Below are 23171 nucleotides of genomic sequence, written 5' to 3'. Positions count from 1 at the left end.
TTGAGGTTAAAGGCAAGAATGTTTATGAACGTGCAACTTATGTCTCTTCACGTCTGTAGCGAGTAATTCTGATAAAGCACCTCACATCATCACATGCTGCCAAAACATTAGTGGTTTCTCTTTAGTGTCTTAAAGTGATTAAGTTGAGCATCACATCAGCAAATCAGAGTACTGAATAGGGTCATATTTTATTGATAAATGTTGCATCAGGATAAAAATACAAAAATTAAACTGATGTTAAATATTGCACGAGGTAGTTGCTTGGTAGTTAAAACAACTGAACTGCAGGTTTGTGTAAGCAGTAAATATCTTTTAAGCAGTTCTTTTTAGCCCGTCATGTCTTGTTAGCTACTGCAGCAATCAAAATATTCCATATGTGCATATGAAATCACTCGTTATGATATAGTCTGATGTTTTTATTTGTCTTCGTTAAGGAGACAAAACTATTCAGTGTTGTGTATGTTTAGAAAGCTTGAAAGACAACTTAATGCGGCATTTTCCAGGATATTATGAAAAGAAAGGCTGATATCTATTCTTTTTACCAAAAAGAATAGAAAAATCAAATACTATGGGAGTGGAAGGTACAAATAAAACAGAAAAATATGTTGTGGAAGGGAAAGGAATAGATGAAGTAATGAAGGAAAGAAACATATGGATGGCAAAGAGCTAAAAAGAAGTGAAAAGACAGAAATCCATCATGAAGTGAGTGAAAGGATTAAAGAAGAGGGTTATGAGAGAAAGAGATGTGTGCCTTTCAAATGTTTTACATTAATATAAACTAGGCAAACCTATTTTATTTATATAACTGTCTTTATACCATTATGTTCAACCAGTCAGTGTTTTTAGATATTGATAAGCTGTATGTATTAACTTAGTATTAAGACAAAGGGCGCTACAGTAGAGATGCTAAAGGTAGCTGCTTGGGTACTTACTTATAGGAACATTTGTTGTTGCATTTATTAATGTTATAAAAATTTGAGGTCCAGTGTTCACCGAATATAGTATATACAGTATATAATTTCTTGAATCCACGACAACCATGCAAGGACGCTTACTTCATTGCCACCCCTTGTAGTTCTCATGCCACCCCCTTGCCACCCCATAAATAATTTTCTAGATCCGCCCCTGTATATGACTACAGTTACGTAATTTCTGAGGTAAAACAGGACTCACACATCATGTTAATAGATTACGTACTGAAATAAACTTTTATCATTATATTATAATTTAGGCCACAGTGTGGCTTAATAGAAGCAAGACACTACAAGTACTACTCGCACATATGGCGCTGCACAGATCAACGTATGACATCAAAGTATTACAAGAGCGAAAATGTATCTAATAATTTATTATCATACAATAAATGTTTCATTGTTTATTTCAATTATGATGGATTAAAAAGTAATACATACTGATTTTTTATGATTATTATTCCTAATAGAAGCATAATTGAATAATTTAGGTAGAGTAAGACACTTTTTGACAGTCATCTTAATGTCAAAAGTGACTCATAAAATGGGACTTTTTGAACCTTATTGCTAAGTCTCGACTGTTAAACTGATTCCCAGTCTCCTCAAGCCGTAAGTTGAGTGAAAGGCAGTAGAGGAAATGAAAGACACAGTGGGCGATTTTCATAGCCAACCCTCCCTCACAGTGTTTTGATTGAAATCCTCTTACAGACTAACATCAGCCATCATGAAGTAAAAACAACAATACTGTTCTCAGGTCTGCTTCTATCGCAACAATAACCTCCCATGTCTTCTTATCTCGGCCGAATTCGGCACCTATAATCACAGCGACAGAACTCGTCCCCCCTTTCATGCCCACGGCTCTTTGATGTGCGTTCATCCCAATGCATTCCTGCCCCTATCGCACCCCGTCACGGCTCAGGCTCTGTGTGCAGAACAGTGGGTCTATTGCTTAATTCTCATCTCTCACTCACCTGCATCTGGGGTCGAGGCCCAGCTGGGTTGGGCCGGGTCAGTCCGGGTACAGCCAGGTTGGAAAGTCTCTAGGAAGAGAGAAGAGGAAGGGAATGAAACATTAATGGAGTGCTTGAGGAACTGTCAGGGGTGGGATTGACCACACATGTCCACTGCTTCCTGCAGGCGGCTTCCTCAGATGCACGCTTGCACGCACACTAGCGCCGAACACATGCGCATACAGGCCTGGCTGGTCCTACTGATAGTGCTGTCTTTTGTCCACCGTGGCATTTGATCTTTTTTAAATCCTAGTTTCTCATGTCTTGGTTTTTCTTACTTTGAAGTAGTAAAAAAATATTAGGTTACACTTTATTTTGATAGTCCACTTTAGACATTTTACTAACTATAAATAACTTTGCAACTACATGCCAACTACCTTTCAATAATTTGCAACTATACGTCAACTAACTGTCATTAGAGTATTAGTAGACTGTAAGGGTTGGGGTTAGGGAAGAGGTTTGGGTAAGTGGAATAAGTTGACATGCACCTGAAAAGATACTTATAGTTAGTTGAATGTCTGTTGAGATATCATCACAATAAAGTGTAAGTAGATATTAAGCAGACAGTCTACTAATTCTCTAAAGATTGGTAGTTGATATGTAGTTGCAAAGTTACTTATAATTAGTAAAATGTCTAAAGTGGACTATCGAAATAAAGTGTTACCAAATATTATTGATATACCAAACAATCCAGTTAAATAAAAAAAAATCTAAATTTGTCAGTAACAATGTTTTGGATGCAATACATATTAATTTCTAGATTGTTTACTATAAAATACAATGCATTTTATACTGTGCTTTTGTATACAGTCTGTATTTTAATTATGGTTATCAATAAATTTATGGTAAAAAATGCAGATTTTAATAGTATATAAGTAGTAATGCACCGATAGGATTTTTTGGGCCGATACCGATTTAAACAGACAACTTCTGGCCGATACCGATATTAAACACTTGTATACAATACTATACAGTTGGTCTATTACCTAGTTTATTTTTGCATCAAATTATTTTTACTGAACATGGATTGGGTCTGATTAAAATTCAACAGACCAACATAATAAGAGAGGCACAAATTAAGCTAAAACAAATATAATAAGAGAGCATGACAACCTTTAAAGGTGTTTTTTGCTATTCAGCATTTATTTTATTAACAACATTAACTCATTTTTTTTTTTTTACATATAATGGATTTCTTTATGCAGTTAATTAATAAACAATTGGTTTCGGCCTTTCTCGTGCTATTGCCGATATGCCGATGGTTTCAAATATAAAATGGGCCGATAAATATCGGCGGCCGATACATCGGTGCATCACTATATATAAGCTATTGCCACAAATTTCACAAAATATTTTTCTGATCTGAATTATGTACAATAAATTTTTAACACAAAGCTTTGATAATGAGCAAATTTCACTCTTGACTGTGAATCAGTCCCTTATAATGTATGTTTTCATACAGTATGTTTAAACAAATGGCTGCTGATATAATCTTGGTGGACCCTTTATAACCTTTACAGCCTTTTATTTCATAACTAAGCCTTCGGGAAGACGGGCATAATTTTCTGATATTATTTGAGGGTGGAGGTTTATCAGAACAGGATTTCTGCTTTGTCTATTAATATTCAAATGGAAAAACATCAGCGGCACTCAATTCCCGGCATACATCCAGTGGGAATCCCACTGCCTGACCTTGCATGAGAACAGCTCAATTGAGGTCAAAAGACGCAGAATATTGCATTTGTGTACAGGAATCTGTTTCACTTGTTTAAAAGACTTTGATGAATAACGTATTTTTCCCACAAATGTTTAATCACACTGTGTTTCGTTATTAGTTAGCCTCCTCAAAAAAAAAATTCCCGGACAGTTGTCCACTTGGAGCTATCATGGGGTTTTACTGTTGTTTGAGCCCAGCATGTGACCTAGGAAACTCCAATTTGGCCATAAGGCTTTAATCAAATTTAAAAGTTGTGTTGCATGTGTGATTAAAGGAAATCAATTTCGAAATGTGCTAGCAATGCCTGGAAAGAAGAATCAGTCACTTTCTGAGAAAAGCTGTTTCCTTTATGCTTGTTTTTGGAACAGTCCTTTGGATATTGTTTCCTCCTTAGCGTAGATGATTTGATTAGTTATCTGCATTTCCTCTTAGATACATGGAAGTTTGGCTTATAACTTTGTGCTGTTTGTTCTAGTTGGTATTCTTAAAGGGATAGTTACCCGAAAATTTTTAATTGTGTTATCATTAACTCACATTCAGGTAAAGATTTCTTTGTTCTGCTGAATACAAAGGAAGATATTTTGAGCAATGTTTATAATCAAACCGTTTTTGAGCATCTTTAACTTTTTTTCTACTATGGAAGTCAATGTTGCTTCTGTTTTCTGCTTTAATACAAATATCTTCCTTTGTGTTTTCAGAGTAAAATGTATAAAATAATCTACAGAGAAAGTAAATTGTACATTTGGTTAGGCAGGAGGGTGAATAAATGATGCAAAAGTTTCATTTTTGGGTGAACTTAAAGTATTAGTCCATTTAAAAAAAAAATCCAGATAGTTTACTCACCACCATGTCATCCAAAATGTGGATGTCTTTCTTTGTTCAGTCAAGAAGAAATTATGTTTTTTTAAGGTAAACATTCCAGGATTTTTCTCATTTTAATGGACTTTTATGGACCCCAACACTTAACAGTTTTAAAGCAGTTTAAAATTGCAGTTTCAAAGGACTCTAAACGAAACGATTGTCATTTTTGGCAAGAAAAATAAAAAAATGCACTTTTAAACAATTTCTCATCTTCCTCCGGTCGTGTGACGAACCAGCGCGACTTCACGTAATACGTCATCACGTCAAGAGGTCACGGATGACATATGCGAAAACTACGCCCCAGTGTTTACAAGTGAGGAGAAAGTGGACCGTTCCGAAGTTGTTGTATGTGGAATGATACTAATTTATGTGTTTGAGTCAGTTTATTGTTTAAAATGGTCCGCAAATGTGCATTTCATTTACGTGACCTTTCTACGTTATTACGCAATTACGTGAGGTCGCACTGGTGCGCCAAACAGCTGGAGGAAGACGAGAAGTTGTGGTTTAAAGGTGCATATTTTTTATTTTTCTTCCCAAAAATGACAATCGTTTTGCTAGATAAGACCCTTATGCCTCATTTGGGATTGTTTAGAGTCCTTTAAAACGGCAATCTTAAACTGCATTAAAACTGTTAACTGTTGGGGTCCATTAAAGTCCATTAAAATCCTGGAATGTTTTCCTCAAAAAAAAACATAATTTCTTCTCGACTGAACAAAGAAAGACATCAACATTTTGTTTGACATGGTAGTGAGTAAATTACGAATTTTTTCGTATATTGGTGATTTAAAAGATTTTATGAATAAATCTAAATACTTTCATATTTCATAATTGCGCTTTAGCCAGTTTTCCTCGGAAATGTAAAACAGCCCAATACACTTACAAAGATTGTCTAACCTGTGATCGCCTTAAAAGACCCATCTGTGTCCTCGCAAACAGTACTTCTTCACACGCTACATTTCTATGCCAATTTTCTGAGACGGTCATGCTCAAATGGGTTAGGCTTCATATGGAACGACCCAAGGCAACCTAAAGTTCTCCACAGATCCTGTCCAGATCTCATGATTGTCTTCTTCATACCCAGAGGCAAAAGTAACATAGCATTAATGAGAGCCTGAATTTCAGAGTTAATGCGTGCTTTAGATTGTCTGTCACGGTTATTTGACTTTAAGAGCTTAATGCCCTCTCAATCCAACCCTTTTATTTCCCACAGTTTTATTGGCCTTGATTTAATAGTAAGGAGACAGGGTTTGTGCAGGAGCCTTTACATTCCTAGCCCCTTTATCACTTTAAATCTGTCCCAACACTCCTTCCATTATTGACTTGCTCAGTTTTTATTCTCCATTTCTGTCTCCTGCTGTCTCCCTTAAATTCCAGACAGCGCATTTTCAATATTTTAAATACTTATTTTCTACTGAAATGGTGCTAGGTCTCATGGCAGAGTCGGTGCTCCTTGGGATCCTTAGGATGGTCTAAATACTACTTTCAGAAGTGTTACATACTTTAGTAACACATACTATAGATAATTTCTTTCAGTTAAACTTTATTGTTTGGAATAATTTGGATTATTTTTCAATTATTTATAAAAATTTTCATACAAAATTACATTATTTAGTTTACAATAAAAAATTCAAATGTTCAAAGTCCCTGTAATGTCAATCTTGAAAATAGTTTTTAAACAAATTATAAATGTTAGAAATGTATTGATGAAACTCTGCACTAAGACTGACTGTAGTATTGAATGGCAGAGTTAGATCATTCAATAGTTTTTCACCATTTCTGAGTTCAGGATATTTTAGGCGGGCCTAAAACGGTGGCTCGATGGCGCACACTTGAGCCACCGCACATAACTCCGCCCCTAACACATTCACTAGCATCCATCCAGGTTGTAGTGGTACATCGACAGCAGATACGCCCCTACCGCTTGAGTGCAGAGAATTCTGCCTATTTTTTAAAGATTTTAATAACTTATTTCATTTGCTTGCATTATTTCATCGTTCAAATTTGGTTGGGTTGTTAATAGCAAATTTTTATGTGGTGCGACAAACTCAGAACACATTTAATATCTGACTTTATGCGGATTTTAAGCTGCATTCGTAAATTTTGCCTCTTTATCGCCATCTCTGTTTAAAACATACAATTGCAGGTTACTTTACATACTTAACTTTATGAAGACTTTAGTCAAATGAAATCACAAAATTGTACCTGACAGCTTAAATTATAAATAATTGTTATGAGCCTGCTGTTCAGGGTACTACTTTTTGTAAGTATAGCATGGAAACCATTATCCTTTTCAAAGTTTATCTCTGGTTTAGTGAAAAAGCTAAATTGACAAAAGCATTTGTCTTTAAAACCATTTATTTATTGCAATGGTATTAAGTTGTTTACAATCATGCCAACAAAATGAAATTTGAGTTTAACTTTAAACATAGACTGTTAGTACCGTTATAATTGCTTACATTGCGGACTCATGGAAAAATACATTGGTTATCATCATTTTCATTATGACTAATTTATTTATGATTTTATCTGCTGCATTGGCCTAATAAGAATGATCTTATGCCACCGGTTTGTTAAACAGCTGATGTTGTTTCCATGCCCACTCCAGATGCTTAAACTCATTAAATTCAGAGTGTGGTGAGATACAGTACACTGGGAAGGAAACTGTCAATTGTGTATTGGGTTGATGAGAACCTTGTTAAGCTTTTTAAAAGCAGGAAGTCATCTTTTCAGTTGTTCAACAGAGCTCTTTGCCCCATATGTCTGGCCTTGAGCAGTCTGTACATGTCCCATGATCATTGGCGTCGGTCTTATGATGTGACCACATTTTCTAACAAGAACCACAGCTTGTTTTCTTGTGTGGGTGTTTTTCTCTCGCTCTTCCATTCACTTTACTTCTTGAACTTTTTCCATTGTTTTGTGTTTGTCAGCATGTGTACCCTTGTAACCTTCTCAATCCCTCTGTAAAGAGTATTAGTATAGGATCAGGGAGTATTTTGGCTGTAGATGCTATCATCATAATCCGCCAGCTTTTTATTTCCCCAATAATGTATCTGTCTTTCTTTGTATTTATACACTGTCAGTTTTTACCACGGGGGTGGTAAACTCGAGGGTTCATTTTTGTACTTTTATGGGTATACAACACATTGAAAGATTAAGGACCTATTGTGTACCTTAGGGAACAATTTTGTACCAGTAAAATTTTAGGGGTAAAAAACCGTTAACTGTACCTTTAAAGCAGTAATTCTTAAAGTGTGGTCCGCGGACCAAACCCCCCAAGTGGTCCGCCAAAAGATGACCTAAACTAGGCAAGTGTTTATACAAAATTATCACTTATTTAAGTAGATTTTTAATGCACTTGTTAAACTGTGATATCAGTTTTTGCTATTTTGTTTTAATAACGTAAAAATGGATCTGTGGCTAAACCAAAGGTCAAAAGAAAAGATCAAGCGTCAACTGAAAGCAGCTAATCCACAGATCTATTAGTTTTGTAATGTTCTAGTTTTTGTTTCATGTGTAAAATCCCTGTAATTTCAGTGATTTTGGACATTAAGAGGAATATTTGCCATAGTTACAACCATAGACTTCATATACCCAACACCTCAGTTTTAATCTAATGGCTCTTTGGAATGACATTAAGTGGGACCTAGGGTGTTATAGTATGTTTAATAGCAGTTTTTTTTTCACATGTGCAGTTTGTTGTTCATATTATGTCGCAACTCATTTAACATTTACTTTTTCAAATGAAATAAATTAATATAATAATTTCTGAACATAGCATTGCATTTGTGTTTAAAAAATTAGTTTTTGACTTGAAACGGTTGCATGTTAAACTTAAATGTAGCTTATCCCCCATTTTGTTTTTTTTGGGGGGCGTCCCTTATGCAACAAACATATACTGCAGTATATTGGAAAATATCATGTAATATATTAGGCAATATATTACCATATATCGGATTTAATATTTATATTTCCCAATATATTGTAATATATGCATAGAAAATATCATGTAATATATTAGGCAGTATATTCCCATATATAGGATTTAATATGTATATTTTCCATTATATTGCAGTATATGAATAGACCATACATGTATATATTGATACAAAATATATTGTAACCAAGACCAAAAAGGGCACTATGTTTTTCCATGTAATAGTTTGTCTTTATATGATTTAATATACTGCAATATATGCAGGGGCGTCGCTAGATCCCTTTTACTGGGGCACATGCCCCAGTGTAAATCTTTTGTGTCCCGGTGTAAATCTCAAGTTTAAATTTTAGCAGTTAACTAGTGTATTCCTATACAAAGATAATCGCGGCAAAAACGGATCTATATGCAATGTAGTTACCCAATTTACGCTTGTAAAAGCGACGAAGCAGTCGCATTGACTCGTGCACACACTTATCCATGTCCATGCACGTCTTTGCGTTCATCTGCACACAACCGCATTCAAAAGGTGACGCCAAGCGAGTTAGCTTATGAAAACATGACTAGACTAAAGTAAGTTTCTAAATAATAATAATAATCTTATTTTGACTCGATCATTATTGGCTTCTTTAGATGAACATGTTTTGTGCAAAGCAGGGAAAGCGAAGCAGACAAGAGAGATGATGAGTTTTAAGGAGGTAAGACAAACTACATCCTCACCCGATCAGGTCTGAAACATTAGAGGAAAAATCTCAGGAAAACCTCGTCAAGTCTGTAGAATTGAATTGTTGCTGAGACAGATGTAAGATGTTCTTAAGATTATCTAAGTGTACTTCACTGTGCTATTTTGAGGCACCATGAATATGAACTAACATGCACTTTTAACATACTATCTCTGTATAAAAAAACTTATTTAGTTAACACTTGTATTAATCTTGAACACAACTTTTATACAAAGATGGGTTCAAGTTTACTACAAGTGGTACATAAATACATTTTTTAAATACATTTTTAGCACATTTTAGTTCATATTTATGGTGTCTCAAAATAGCACAGTGAAGTACACTAAGATGATCTTAAGAACATCTTAATATACTAAAAATTTGTCTTTAGTACTTCTTAAGTACAAAATTAGTGTGCAAAAATAAAGCACTTAAAATACACTATGGAAGTGTACTACTTTTTCACCTTGGTTAACACATGAGTCAGTTTTGGTGAACTGTTACTTCAAAACTCTACACACAAATCCTTACATTTCTCAGTGCTTACACCATCTGGTCATATGGAAAGCACTAGCATTCAATACTGTTCACTCAAGTCAGCACAGCTTAGCAAACAATTACAAAGCTGGAAACACTAAACTCAAAATTGAACACACAGCAATCAGATCCTTCAATAGATACATAAAAGGGCCTGAATCTGTTCATTGAGCTTTGAAACAATGGATCACAGAGAAATGAAGGAATAGGTCGAGGAAGAGGAGGAGGAAGAGGAGGAGGGAAAGAAGAAGGACATGGTGAAGGAGGAGAAAGAGGACATGGTAAAGGAGGAGGGAGAGGACATGATGAAGAAATAGGTCGAGGAGGAGTAGGAAGAGGAGGAGGGAGAGGAAGAGGCAGAAGAGTAGGGAAAGAAGGAGGACGTGGTGAAGGAGGAGGAAGAGGACATGGTAAAGGAGGAGGGAGGGGACATGATGAAGAAATAGGTCGAGGAGGAGGAGGGAGAGGAATAGGAGGAGGGAGAGGAGGAGGGAAAGGAGGAGGACGTGGTGAAGGAGGAGGAAGAGAACATAGTGGAGGAGGAGGAAGAGGAGGAGGACGTGGTGAAAGAGGAGGAAGGAGATGAAGGGCAAGGTGACAAGCAATTTCAAGGTGAAATACAAGCCACTCTAGTTGACCATGTCCTGGTCCATGGTATGACTATGAGGGAGGCTGAGCAACGAGTAAAGCCTAATTTGAGTCGCTTTACTTATGCCTTCATCTTCAGAGCCTTTAGGGAGGAAAACAGATAGGTGTACTTACAGTAAGACTGCTCTATACAGTAACTTTAGTGTGCATACACTGTTGGACTATGCTACTGGAATAAAGAAATGCATCAAATTGCCTTCATACAGATAGACATATCAGCAGATGAATGCAAGGGGTAGATCAGGCAAGAGGATTTTACCCTCGCTGTTTGGCTAGGACCAATATAGCCTGTGATGTGGATGAGATTCTCTGGCCTGACCCAGAACTAAGACGGGATGTTGAGGCGAAATATTACAATTTACAGTTGTGCTGTGTATAGCACATGAATGAATAAAAATGCATACATTGATTGTGTCTTTTTGGTCATGTGAAAAGGTTTTTGAGGGGGAGAACCACAAGCAACTTACCAGTTTTGGATATATTGTTTTGAATTGATTGCACAAGTGTGTAATACTATATTGTAGTGTGTGTGTTTTTGAAAGCTTGTGTGTGTTGTCTGAGGGAAAAGTTTGGTATTTCAGTAAGAGTGAATGGTTTTGAGTGTAGAGCTTCATTTTGACCTGAAAATATGATGTTTGGAGTATTGTGTGAGACTTTATGGAATTGTCTTTACTGTTTTGAGAATATGAGGCATAGTTTCAAGAAATGTGTAATAATGTTAGGTATAACGAAGATTATACTTGTATATATGTATCTTTTGCAGTAACTGTTGAACTGTAGAATAGTGGGTTGAGCAAAGGACATTGTATAGAAGTGTTGCACACTTCTTGCACACAGCAGGCTTTCAAAAAAGTCAGCAAAAAATGGGGGGCCTGTGCCCCAGTAGAGCTTTATATCTAGCAATGCCCATGAATATATGGATGTGCTATGTATGTATGAATGTATGTATGTATGTATGTATGTATGTATGTATATATGATTTAACAATTTTTACTTTCCAAATAAACAACTACAGCATATTCATGAATATGCATGGCATATAGCCTAAAGAAAATATTAAAGACAAAAATCTGCATTACACAAATAACAGTTTTATTGAAACAGCAGAGACCTTTCTTTCATTTTCTACGTTTGTCAGTACTCTACTCAGCACCGACTGCTTCAACCAGAATGCGTGCCAAAGGCGATGGAGCATAATGCTTGAGTAGGAAGCTGAGATTCAGGCGCGAGGAGAGGACAAGGACACATACCTGTGACTAGCAACAATGAGGCTGATAGGTCCTCCTGACCTATAGTCCTAACTCATACTCCTAATCAGTAGGTGGCGGTAATGCACCTAAAAGTTGTTTGCTAACCACCAGTAAAACTTGAGAAGGAGACTGATCGTTGGCATGCTCTCAACCCAGGAAAAACTTCAAGCTTTACAAGGTACATAGTTTTCAGAGGTGGTGCTTTCCAGTTTTGATTGCATCTCTTCCAGGAGAGATTTTTGTGAACCAGAGGGGAAGGAGTGAGAAGGGAGAGAGTAATCGTTGTTGTTTTGTTCCACAGATGCTGTTTTAAACCAGTTTCCACGGCCGAAGCTGATGTTAGAAAATCCATCAACAGTAGAATATGCGAGCTAAGACACCAGGTGAAGTGCAAAAGCATGGGTATATAAGTAATTTAAACCAGTGAAGAGCCAAGATGGACTCCTAGCCAGGATAAAGGCCTGTTCTTTTGGTAATTTATGTCTTTGCTTTTTCACATTGCCAAAGCTCCTTGAAAGTTTGTTTATTATTTATTTATCTATTATTGTCTGTGCATTTTTTTTATATTGTATTTTTAACTGTATAACGGCACTGCTGAAAGTTTGAAATAAATAGACCTTTGTAATTTAAATTGCTTTCATTTATATTTTGTATATTTTCTGTTTTATGTCACTCTTTTAAAATGTAATTTATGTTAATGTAATGCAAGACATTTATGTAATGTAAAGCAAACCACATTGTCTGACCATGTGCAAAATCTCTTGTGGTTGTAATAGGTCTGTTTAGCTCTCTACCTCAAATTAGTTTTAGTATGTGTGCCTGATTAAAAGAAAATAAAGGTGGCTTTTGATAGATTATCCATTAGTCTGTGTTAATATGTGGTATAAATGTGTGTACATATTTTTATGTATATATTTCTATATAATTTTACATATTATTTAAAATATATTCTACAATATAGTAAACATACATGTGACACTATATCTGTACATATATTGTTAATACATTTTTGCATATCAATCGGAATACAATATGGTGGATATTTGTAAATATAATATTGCATATTTTGAGATATATAAACACATATATTATATTCACGTGCAATATATTAAAAGCGACAATTATTTATATTTATCAATATACTGCAATAAATTACATATATATAGAATATATGTATCAACATATTATACTCATGTATTTTATAATATACTGCAATATATTGCATACATAAAGAATATATGCATCAACATATTACTCCATACATTGCCAATATATACTGCAATATATTACATAGATAAAGAATATATTTATCAACATATTACTCCATATATTGCCAATATATACTGCAATATATTACATAGATTAAGAATATATTTATCAACATATTACTCCATATATTGCCAATATATACTGCAATATATTACATAGATAAAGAATATATTTATCAACATATTACTCCATATATTGCCAATATATACTGCAATATATTACATACATTAAGATTATATTTATCAACATATTACTCCATATATTGCCAATATATACTGCAATATATTACATACATTAAGATTATATTTATCAACATATTACTCCATATATTGCCAATATATACTGCAATATATTACATAGATTAAGAATATATTTATCAACATATTACTCCATATATTGCCAATATATACTGCAATATATTACATAGATAAAGAATATATTTATCAACATATTACTCCATATATTGCCAATATATACTGCAATATATTACATAGATAAAGAATATATTTATCAACATATTACTCCATATATTGCCAATATATACTGCAATATATTACATACATTAAGATTATATTTATCAACATATTACTCCATATATTGCCAATATATACTGCAATATATTACATAGATTAAGAATATATTTATCAACATATTACTCCATATATTGCCAATATATACTGCAATATATTACATACATTAAGATTATATTTATCAACATATTACTCCATACATTGCCAATATATACTGCAATATATTACATAGATAAAGAATATATTTATCAACATATTACTCCATATATTGCCAATATATACTGCAATATATTACATACATAAAGAATATATGTATCAACATATTACTCCATATATTGCCAATATATACTGCAATATATTACATACATTAAGAGTATATTTATCAACATATTACTCCATATATTGCCAATATATACTGCAATATATTACATACATAAAGAATATATGTATCAATATATTACATACATTTAAAATATATGTATCAACATATTACTCCATATATTGCCAATATATACTGCAATCTAATACATACATTTAGAATATATGCATCAATATATTACTTCATATATTTCCAATATATTATGGGATATATTAAATAGTATAATGAGATGTATTTAATCAATATATGAAAACGGCAATAATTGCAGTATTGTATAATATATTGCAATATATCACTTACATATATATAATATATTTTTATATAATATATCATGATATATATTACTTTGTAAATTTCACAATATATGGAGACACATTAAATATATTGTCATGTAATATATTGAGAAATATATGTTTGTTGCATAAGGGGTGTTAGAGTGGGATTCTTTTAGGTGGTCCTCAGAAAAAAATTGAAAGATAAAGTGGTCCTTGGGCTGAAAAAGTTTGAGAAACACTGCTTTAAAGGTACACAATTGGTCCTTAAGTTACAGTAAATGTACAACATTTTATTATGTTAGTATAGCTGTAAAGGTACAAAACGAACCTTAGGGTACCACCCCAGCAAAAGAAAGGGTACAGTTTTGTACCTTTTATTTTAACAGTTTAGCATCATTTTAATACCTAGTCTTTAACAAAGTCATAGGTAAGAGACAAAGAGGGAGAGAAGATGTCCTTATAAAATGGCAGGTACAGCATGACGCTTGTTCTTAGACGACTGTAAAGCCGTCTCATTCACAGAAAGCAAGATTAGTTTTTTATGCTATTGATACAGTCAGGAATTAAATCTTCAGGAAAGATGAATGAGAGTTTGGATGCGTCTCAAAAATGTGGATGTTCATTTGTGTAAGTGATTATGAAACTCTGTCAGTCACTGAATGTAGAGGGAAATGTTTCCAGACTTCTAAGATAACACATGGGAAGAAATTCATGTTTTCAAGAAGCTTGTGTTATTGTGATGCTATAAATTATATTGTGACATTTAACCGGGAAAGCCTTTTCATGATGTCAAAGAAATTTTACAAATTAATTCATTTTAAAAATCTGGGACATTTTTGTTGAATTGTTGCGCAGATATCATTTTTCATTCATGAGGGAAACATATTTGAACTTTGGAACAAGCTTGAGGAGTTGTACCTATCAACCCAATCTCAAGTAGGCATGGGCCGGTATAAGATTCTGGCGGTATGATAACCTTTAGCAAAAATACCACGGTTTCACGGTGTTGTGGTATTGCCATTGCAACACTAAAATGTGTTATTTTCAAATGCCAGGTACAATAAAGCCTTTAAATTATAATATGATTTGAAAACATATATAATATTTTCGTAATATATATTAAATGTAAACATCAAATCAATCACATGACTTCATGATTTAATGAATTTTGTATAAGCACAGCTCATACCTTGGAGACGGTATCACAGAACATTTTAGTGGTTTTGAAACCTTGACTGTTTTAAACCTCGGTATACCTTAAAACCGGTAACCGGCCCATGCCTAATCTCAAGGCAAGTGGTGTTTTAAATATTTGATTTATTTATTCATGTTTGTGACACGATTTTCCGATTTTTTTGTGACATTGAGCACGAATGTCTTTTTCGTGTCAGTCAACATGAATTTCTATAAATAGTTTTTCGTGTCCGTGGCACGACTTTCTTTTTTGTGTCATTTGATGTATTGTTTTCTCGTTGTTTTTTCCTATTTTTTTCCTATTTTCACTTGGGGATGGGGTTAGAATGACTTTCTGTTACATTTCAGACATCACAACTGAACCCCAAGCGAAAATAGTTTAAAAATCGGAAGAAAAACATGTAGAAACCAATCCATAAAATTACATCCTAACCCAAACCCCAAATCTAACCCCAACCCCAAGAGACAATGATTTAAAAATAGGAAAAACAATGAGCAAACAATACATAAATTGACACAAAAAAGAAAGTTATACCACGGACTCGAAAAACTATTTATAGAAATTTGTGTTGATTAACACAAAAAAGACATTCGTGCTCAATGGCACAAAAAAGCATGAACACGAGTAAATTAATCAAATATTTTGTGACAAAAACGCATCCCTTGAGATTGTGTTGTACCTATACCTTAAAACAGTAAAGGGGTGTTTGTTTTATGATCAAAAAGTTTAATAAGGTTAAATGCAAAATTTTTAAACTAATATAGATTGAAATAAAAAAGTTGAAACTTTACATCTTTACTATCTGCCATTATTACACGGCTTTCTGGAATGCTTGATTCTGATTGGTCAGTTGAGACATTTGCAGGTTCGTTCTTTTCAAATAATAACCGCTCCAAAGTAATAACGCATAGCCGGTACTACTTGTACGATTAAAATCGCTCCGCGCCAATAAAGATTACTGTTTGATGTGCATATCTCAATATGCACATCACATTCTTTGCAATAATTTAATGATTTTTAATGATTTTAACACTTTAACACAAGTTATGCATAGTCAAGGCTTTACAGTAGGTAGGTACAGATAGCAAAGAGACTGGCGAACATGTGATGACTTATTTTCCCAGACACAAATATGTGATATAATTTACACAAACTTTAAACAGATCTCACAACTTTGAAGTATTACTATTTCATACCTTATATCGCATTATCTAGCATGTTATCACACATTGCATTTTCTCTAATACACTACAGCCCTTATAAAATCTGCAAGAGTTTAGATACCATTGTTGCGTTGTAATTGTGTTATTTTGCGAATCAAAAGTTAACAGCCAGCTGGATTTGGTGCTTAGTGACCCAGCTCATAATAATTCAGTGCTTATGATGTCATTGCCAAAGTCAGATGTAGCAGTTTTGTAGAAACAAAGTGAAAAACTAACATTACAGCATAACTTCTAAAACCAGAGTTTTTGTAAGTATACTTAATTGAATCTTTACTGGACATTTCCAACGATTTAAGCCTCAATTTTGGCAATTAAACTACTTTAAAAGCACCTCAATTTATTTTTCACCACAGGGGCTGTGTGGGGTTTCCAATGACTGAAGTCATTTGTTGTTGTTTTGTTGATCTTTGAAAGCAATAGACTTTGAGAAATGAAGCATATCTCCTCTAGCTTTACCTCAGGGGTCATAAAGTAAATTGGCAGTGTGTGTTTGTGTGTGTTTTTGTGTGTGTTTTCTAAGCATGCATTGTAGTGCATCTCTTCGCTTGCCAATTAGGCCTGATTGTTCGCTTCACTGATGCATTGCTGGGAACGCAAAAGTACTAATCCCAAATTTCGTCCCCTTGACAAAGTGTTCTAAATATGTAGTTTCTGTTATTGTCTTAAGCACAGTTTGAATGCTCTTAAACTCCCAACACATGCTTTTACGCACACTATGTATATAGGTCATTGCATTTCTTTATTTCACAGGGTTGTGGGATCTTGCATTTAATGCATTTAACTCTCCGTGTCTGTTTTTCAAAGCATTTTGCTTAGTTTTTTCCCAAAAGTCAACTCATTGTAATGATTAATGAAAAACGATATAAAGTCAGTGTTGTGTGTTATTGCTTTAAAGTAGTGAAAGACAACAGCACTACAAAGTTATCATAAATCAGAAGTATTGCAATAGGAAATAAATCACAGTGACGGTTTTGGGAATGAGAACAAAAAGGAAGACACAGAGAGAGTGAATGAGAACGAATGGCTTTGCTGTAGATTCGTTGTGTTTGTTTTATTGTGTTTACACTAACATTTAGCAGATTTTTTCAAAGGGTGTGTGTATAAGAGATTATCCACGCGAAACAACATCTATTGTTTGACGGCCAAATCCTGTATATTTCCTCATTACTTGTTGCATAATACTTAAATCCGTTTGGAGGCTTGTGGTGTTGCTAAGAGCTATGCACATGTGTTTGTACGTGTTTAAAACATTATTATTAAGATGCAATTCATTCCCTCTGAATAGTTTTACGTTTTTTTGCTACCTGGCATCCCAGACTGGTCAGCCTGCTGTGGTTTGCTGGTTTTAGATACACTGTAGGCATGGGCCGGTATAAGATTTTGGCGGCATGATAACCTTTAGCAAATATTCCACAGTTTCATGGTGTTGCGGTATTGCCATTGCAAAATTAAAATGTGTTATTTTCAAATGCCAGGTAAAAATAAAGCTTTTACATTATAATATGCTTTAAAAAAATAATTTTTCATAATGTATATTAAATGTAAACATCAAATCAATCACATACTTAATGATTTAATGAATTTTGTATAAACACAGCTCATACCTTGGAGACGGTATCACAAAACATTTTAGTGGTTTTGAAACCTTGACAGTTTAAAACCTCGAATATATACATTGAATCACTCCGCCCAAGTAGCAGTGCTTCGCCTTCTGAGAATGTAGTTCCCAGTATGTATACTGTTAAAAGATGGCTGTGTCTCATAAGACCTTGTTATTTGCACACGGTGTGACTATACAAATCACAACACATAAATAGGAAAATGTTTGCATTATTTTGTCAATTATTGGGAGCAGTATGCTAGCTGGAGCCATTCACTTCCATTAATTGTGCTAAGCTAAGCTAGCAGGGCTGCGTCAGACAGAGTTACAGCACGCACGGAGATGAGAAAGATATGCATGGACTTATCTAACTGGGGATACGATGAATAAGGACAGCTTCGGACCTAAATAGTTCCTATTATACCTCAAATGTATTATATTGATACCTCAAAGGTACATACCTAAATGGTACATATTAGGACCTTTTTGAAAGGTTCTGCCCTTGTGACAGCTGGGTACATGTTTTAACCATTTTTCTAACAGTGTTTTGAACTAGACATCATGGAAGACCAGCCTGAACGCTACCTTAGTCAAGCAGAGATAGACCATTTTAATCTTACCAAGAGTAGACCAGTCAATATAAAGTGTCTTTTTTAATGCATGGTGGCGTTTGTAATCTTAGCTCTGGACTAATATTTGTGCTAGATTTCGTTTCATGCTAAAAATGCATGCTCACGCATGCATATGCTGAGACGAAATCAGACATTTTAGCTCCATCAGCAAAGCCACCTAAATTTTTTAAGTGACAACATAAAGACAAACAGCACCCTGAAAGACACAAAATGAAACGAGAACGTTCCTTGAAATCACACCGTTGTGACTTTTTCGAATGTTCATACGGCAGGGATGCAGAGGCCCGAGCCAGAAGGCGCCCTCACTTACACACATACACGCACACACAAGTGCAGGACTGAAAGCGAGAGCATTGCAGTGGGAACTCCCTAATGCACTGCAGCACAGCATGCAGACCTGGATACAGAAAACAGACCGAATAGAGATAGACCCGGAAAAGAGGTGAGAGCGTTGGATGGCAAAGAGGATGAGGCTGTAGAGCAGAGGGACCGATTTAGATGAGGAGATGTCACGATCCATGCGTCTGCTGCTTTTGCAGAGATCTTTGAGTGAACACATTAGATACTCCACCTGCAGGGCTCTGGATCTGCTTAATAGGAACACATCGGACCAGACAGGTGAGTTGATGTGGACGAAACAATTTTGGAAGATTCTTATGGCAGTATTTTTGGGATGTATAATCTATATGGCCTCTTTATGTCAAATTGATGCTAGAGGTCATGCTTGTGAGAGATATACCAAGTTCATACAGAATTTAATGTGCAGTTGTTGTTATTTATGTTGAAAAACACAATGGATTGCTAGTTACCCTGGTATTACCATCTGATAGCATCATTGTTTAAGTTGGTAGTACCTGCTTGTCATATTCGTACACTGTCTGAAAAATGGTCCATGGCTTTCACTGGGGTAGTACGCTTTATAAACGTCCTAATATGAATCAATTATGATATGTGTAGATTTTGTACCAGTATGTGGGTCAATGACGTGACGTTAATTATTTTGTGTCCGTATGGATAAATTAATTGAAAAAAGGGTAACAATTTCAAAATAAATTTGCAGATTACTTGCATACATTCTCTTTTTTGAGGACCAAGTGTAACATTTTTATTTTTATTTTATTTCATTTTGAAAGAATATTTTGGGGATAATTGCAAAAATGTCAGTGTGGTGTAACCGGTCTGTGTCAATTGGTGTAACTAGGATTTTTTTTTAATTAAAATATAAAATGTGGAATAAAATATAATCATCTAGTTTAGTGTAATATGATTTTTTTACATACATTTTTACATCAATTGTCAAAGATTATTTAAAAAACAGAGCTGTTTTCAGCATATGTCAGGACAAATATTACAATAAAATAAAAATAAAAAATCAGTTTAAAATTAAAATGTACATTTAGAAATAACTAATAAAATGATATTTTTAAATGTTTTTTTATGATTAAGCTTACATGCCATCAAGGTGGATAAAATATTTAATATTTCTCATTCTTTGGCGGTTATACCATTTGACATTTTCAAGTCCATTCAGTCTTAACTTACATAAAAATTGTGCTAATGTAATTTTTATTGCATAAAATTAACATAAATACACTGTGCATTAAAATAAACCTGATGCATATTTTTAAAACAAAAATGTCTGACCCATGTACCTCTGAGGTACTTATACTGTATGGAGACTTTAGATGCAAAGGTGTACTTTTTGAAAGGGTGCTGCCCCAGTGACAGACCATTTTTACCACATTTCTGTCAGTGTATTTACACAGTACCTCAATGTAAATATGGTAATACCATAAATTTCCAAAATCTACATGCATTTCCAAAACATAAATATTGTGATGAATATCATCGGAAAATGTACCAGTTTTTTTTAAAGGGACACCTTATGCAGTTCTTAAAGTGTTAAATCTAGTGCAAGGTAGGATTTATACTTTTTGAAGTATAAAGTTAGAAAAAGGTGGGGTAGATGATGACAACATAACTTTCATTTGAAAGCAAATGATCTGCAAAATGAGTGACTCAACCGGACAGACAACATTTAGATTCCTGTCATAGTGTTTTGGACCAAAAGAGGGAACTTTTCCCAAAATGCATCCTGCTGTATCCGGGAAGAACAGAGATCCTAATTATTTTACTGAGGTTCACAAAATGCATTATGAATCTCAACCCTTATACTTCAGTGTATTTTAAGTGGATCTTCTAGCTGCAGAGGAACAAGTACGTGCTGTATCATTCCTAACTGTATTAAAGTTGTCTAAAAATCCGTGCCAGGAAACCATTCACCGTCATAAGTGATTTATGTAGTGTGTGTGAGAGATAGATTGATGGAGAGAGAGAGAGAGCGAGAGAGAGAGATAAACCATGTCTGATCTATAATGCAAACCCAAGACTTAGTTTGCTAGGATGCACCCACTGCACTGCACATTATGAATTAATAATGTGACAGCGAAGCATCAGCTAAGATAAAAAAAGAATTTTTTTTTCTATGGCAATCTCAAAAAGATACCACAGAACCAATATAAAGCCCTGGTTGCAGCAAACACTAAAATTTTCATGACCCACCAGTGTGGCCTTATAGTTTATTTAATAGCGTGGGTTACACAGGAGATTACAACCTGTCCGTGGATATGGGTTTGTTTATACATTGACAGATCTACTCTCTACTTCAGTGTCACATACACCTACTCTACAAAAATAGAAGTCTGATGATAGATGCTCAATTTCTTAGTCTGTCTAATCCCTTTTATTTATTGGGCTTTTGCTGCGGTCGTCACTTAACCTCAGCTCACCTTCTGTAGAGTCTTACACAGTGGGTTTCCCTACTGACAAAACCTACAACATGGTCCATTAAATTTACTAACTCTCTACTGTCTATTTTACCTGTAATAATATCTGTCTATAAGCATGTTTAGTGTTTTATCTTTTTATTTAGTTGCTCTATAAATAAAGGTACAAAAGCTGTAACTGGTGCAGAACCATTTAAAAAGGTCCTATTATTTACCATTTAGGTTGGAATATGTATACATTTGGTTCCAATATGCAAATTTGAGGTACAATTATTTACCCTTTAAGTGTGTACTTTTTGAAATTGTACCGTGCCAGTTACAGCTTTTGTACCTTCTCTTCTGAGAGTGTGGTTATCAAAAAAGTTTAGGCAACAAAGATTAGGCAACAATAAAAGCGATGTGTCATAGGGAGGCAATAATACAAAAGGTGCTTATAAGAAGATACAAGTTTTCACAAATTTTTAAACAATACCTGTTGAAAGAAAAGAAAGAGGTATTGAAGACACAACGTCTCCCCCTGTGAGAGACAGGAGAACTAGGATAAGTCACTGGCCGACGCATATTTTTGGAGGTCGGCGCATTGAATCCCTTACAAGAACCAGTGGGGTTACATCTTATAATGCATTCATTCATGCTTTCTTGATACATAGTTACACATTGTTTTCTTTCATGGACTATGGACCCCCTAAAGTAGCTTTGGCCACCCCCTGGCCTGAAATCACTGATACATCCTTTAAAGTATATACTTAAGAATGTTTTTGGCATTTATTTGAGATACATTATGGTTTTTATTAATCAAGCAACAGAAACTAATCATTAGATTAATCGTCCAATTAGTCGTTAGATTAGTCAACTAATCTGAAAAATAGTCGACAGATTAATCGTTTAATAAATAGTCATTTACCCCAGCTCTATTAACACTACAAATCAATTCCCACCGAGCGTCATCATCAAAAACTGGTTTAGTAAGGGAGTAAGGGGAGATGGGGATGAGACTGCATCAGCCATCTCCATGATTCCTGTTTGAGCTTCATACTACTCCCTTACTCGACGACCTCCTCCTTAGAAACCTCAGGAGGAGGGCCGAACAAGTGATAACATTATGCAATACATATCTTTTATTCTTTACTTTGTGTTTGGGAATTAATAGCCTTTTGGGGTTTTATTAATGTTTCAAGAGATGTAGCGGACCGGATTGCAATAGGAAGGTCATTAGGGAGAAGTGAAGGAGAATGAGCGGGAATGTGATTTAGTGCCCCTTTGTGAAGGTAACACAAGGCACCGCTCATTTGCTGAATGTAAGGTTCTGGATGAGGTGTAGGAATGTAAAAATGTGTGAAAGTATGCCGGTGCGGTCCCGGTATAAATTCGGAAAATAAGTAGTAGCCCTTTTGGGCTCCCGGAAGATGAGCGGCTGCGTTCGGACTAATTGGAGTAATAGACCATACAGAAAGGCCAGCAAGATATATACAGTACTGTGCAAAAGTCTTAGACCACCATGACCACCATGCCATTTATTATTATATATTTTTTGTACATATTTCCTGTATTTTCTGTTTGTATCTTAATAAAATAGATAGAAAAATAAATATGGATGGACATTAAATGACAATACAATTGTTCATGTTTTTTCAT

The 23171-nt window shown here is 34.6% G+C and overlaps 1 protein-coding gene across 3 annotated transcripts in view; it reads left to right on the top strand.

Moving 5' to 3' along the window:
* The window catches only part of dlc1 (DLC1 Rho GTPase activating protein), a 132065-nt gene that overhangs the window by 45996 nt on the left and 62898 nt on the right, over positions 1 to 23171 (top strand). The window contains exon 1 of one of the 3 annotated variants that reach the window (XM_065254491.2): positions 19100 to 19368. The exons of the other annotated variants lie outside the window; for them this stretch is intronic. Coding sequence (XP_065110563.1) covers positions 19257 to 19368 — 112 coding nt within the window. The 5' untranslated portion in view covers positions 19100 to 19256. Of the gene's footprint in view, positions 1 to 19099; positions 19369 to 23171 lie in introns of those variants that run through there. 3 annotated transcript variants of the gene reach the window in all.

Source organism: Paramisgurnus dabryanus, chromosome 4 (assembly GCF_030506205.2).
Source record: "Paramisgurnus dabryanus chromosome 4, PD_genome_1.1, whole genome shotgun sequence".
Classification (NCBI taxonomy): domain Eukaryota; kingdom Metazoa; phylum Chordata; class Actinopteri; order Cypriniformes; family Cobitidae; genus Paramisgurnus; species Paramisgurnus dabryanus.
Note: the sequence above shows the minus strand (reverse complement) of the source record. Positions and strands in the feature narration are given on the sequence as shown.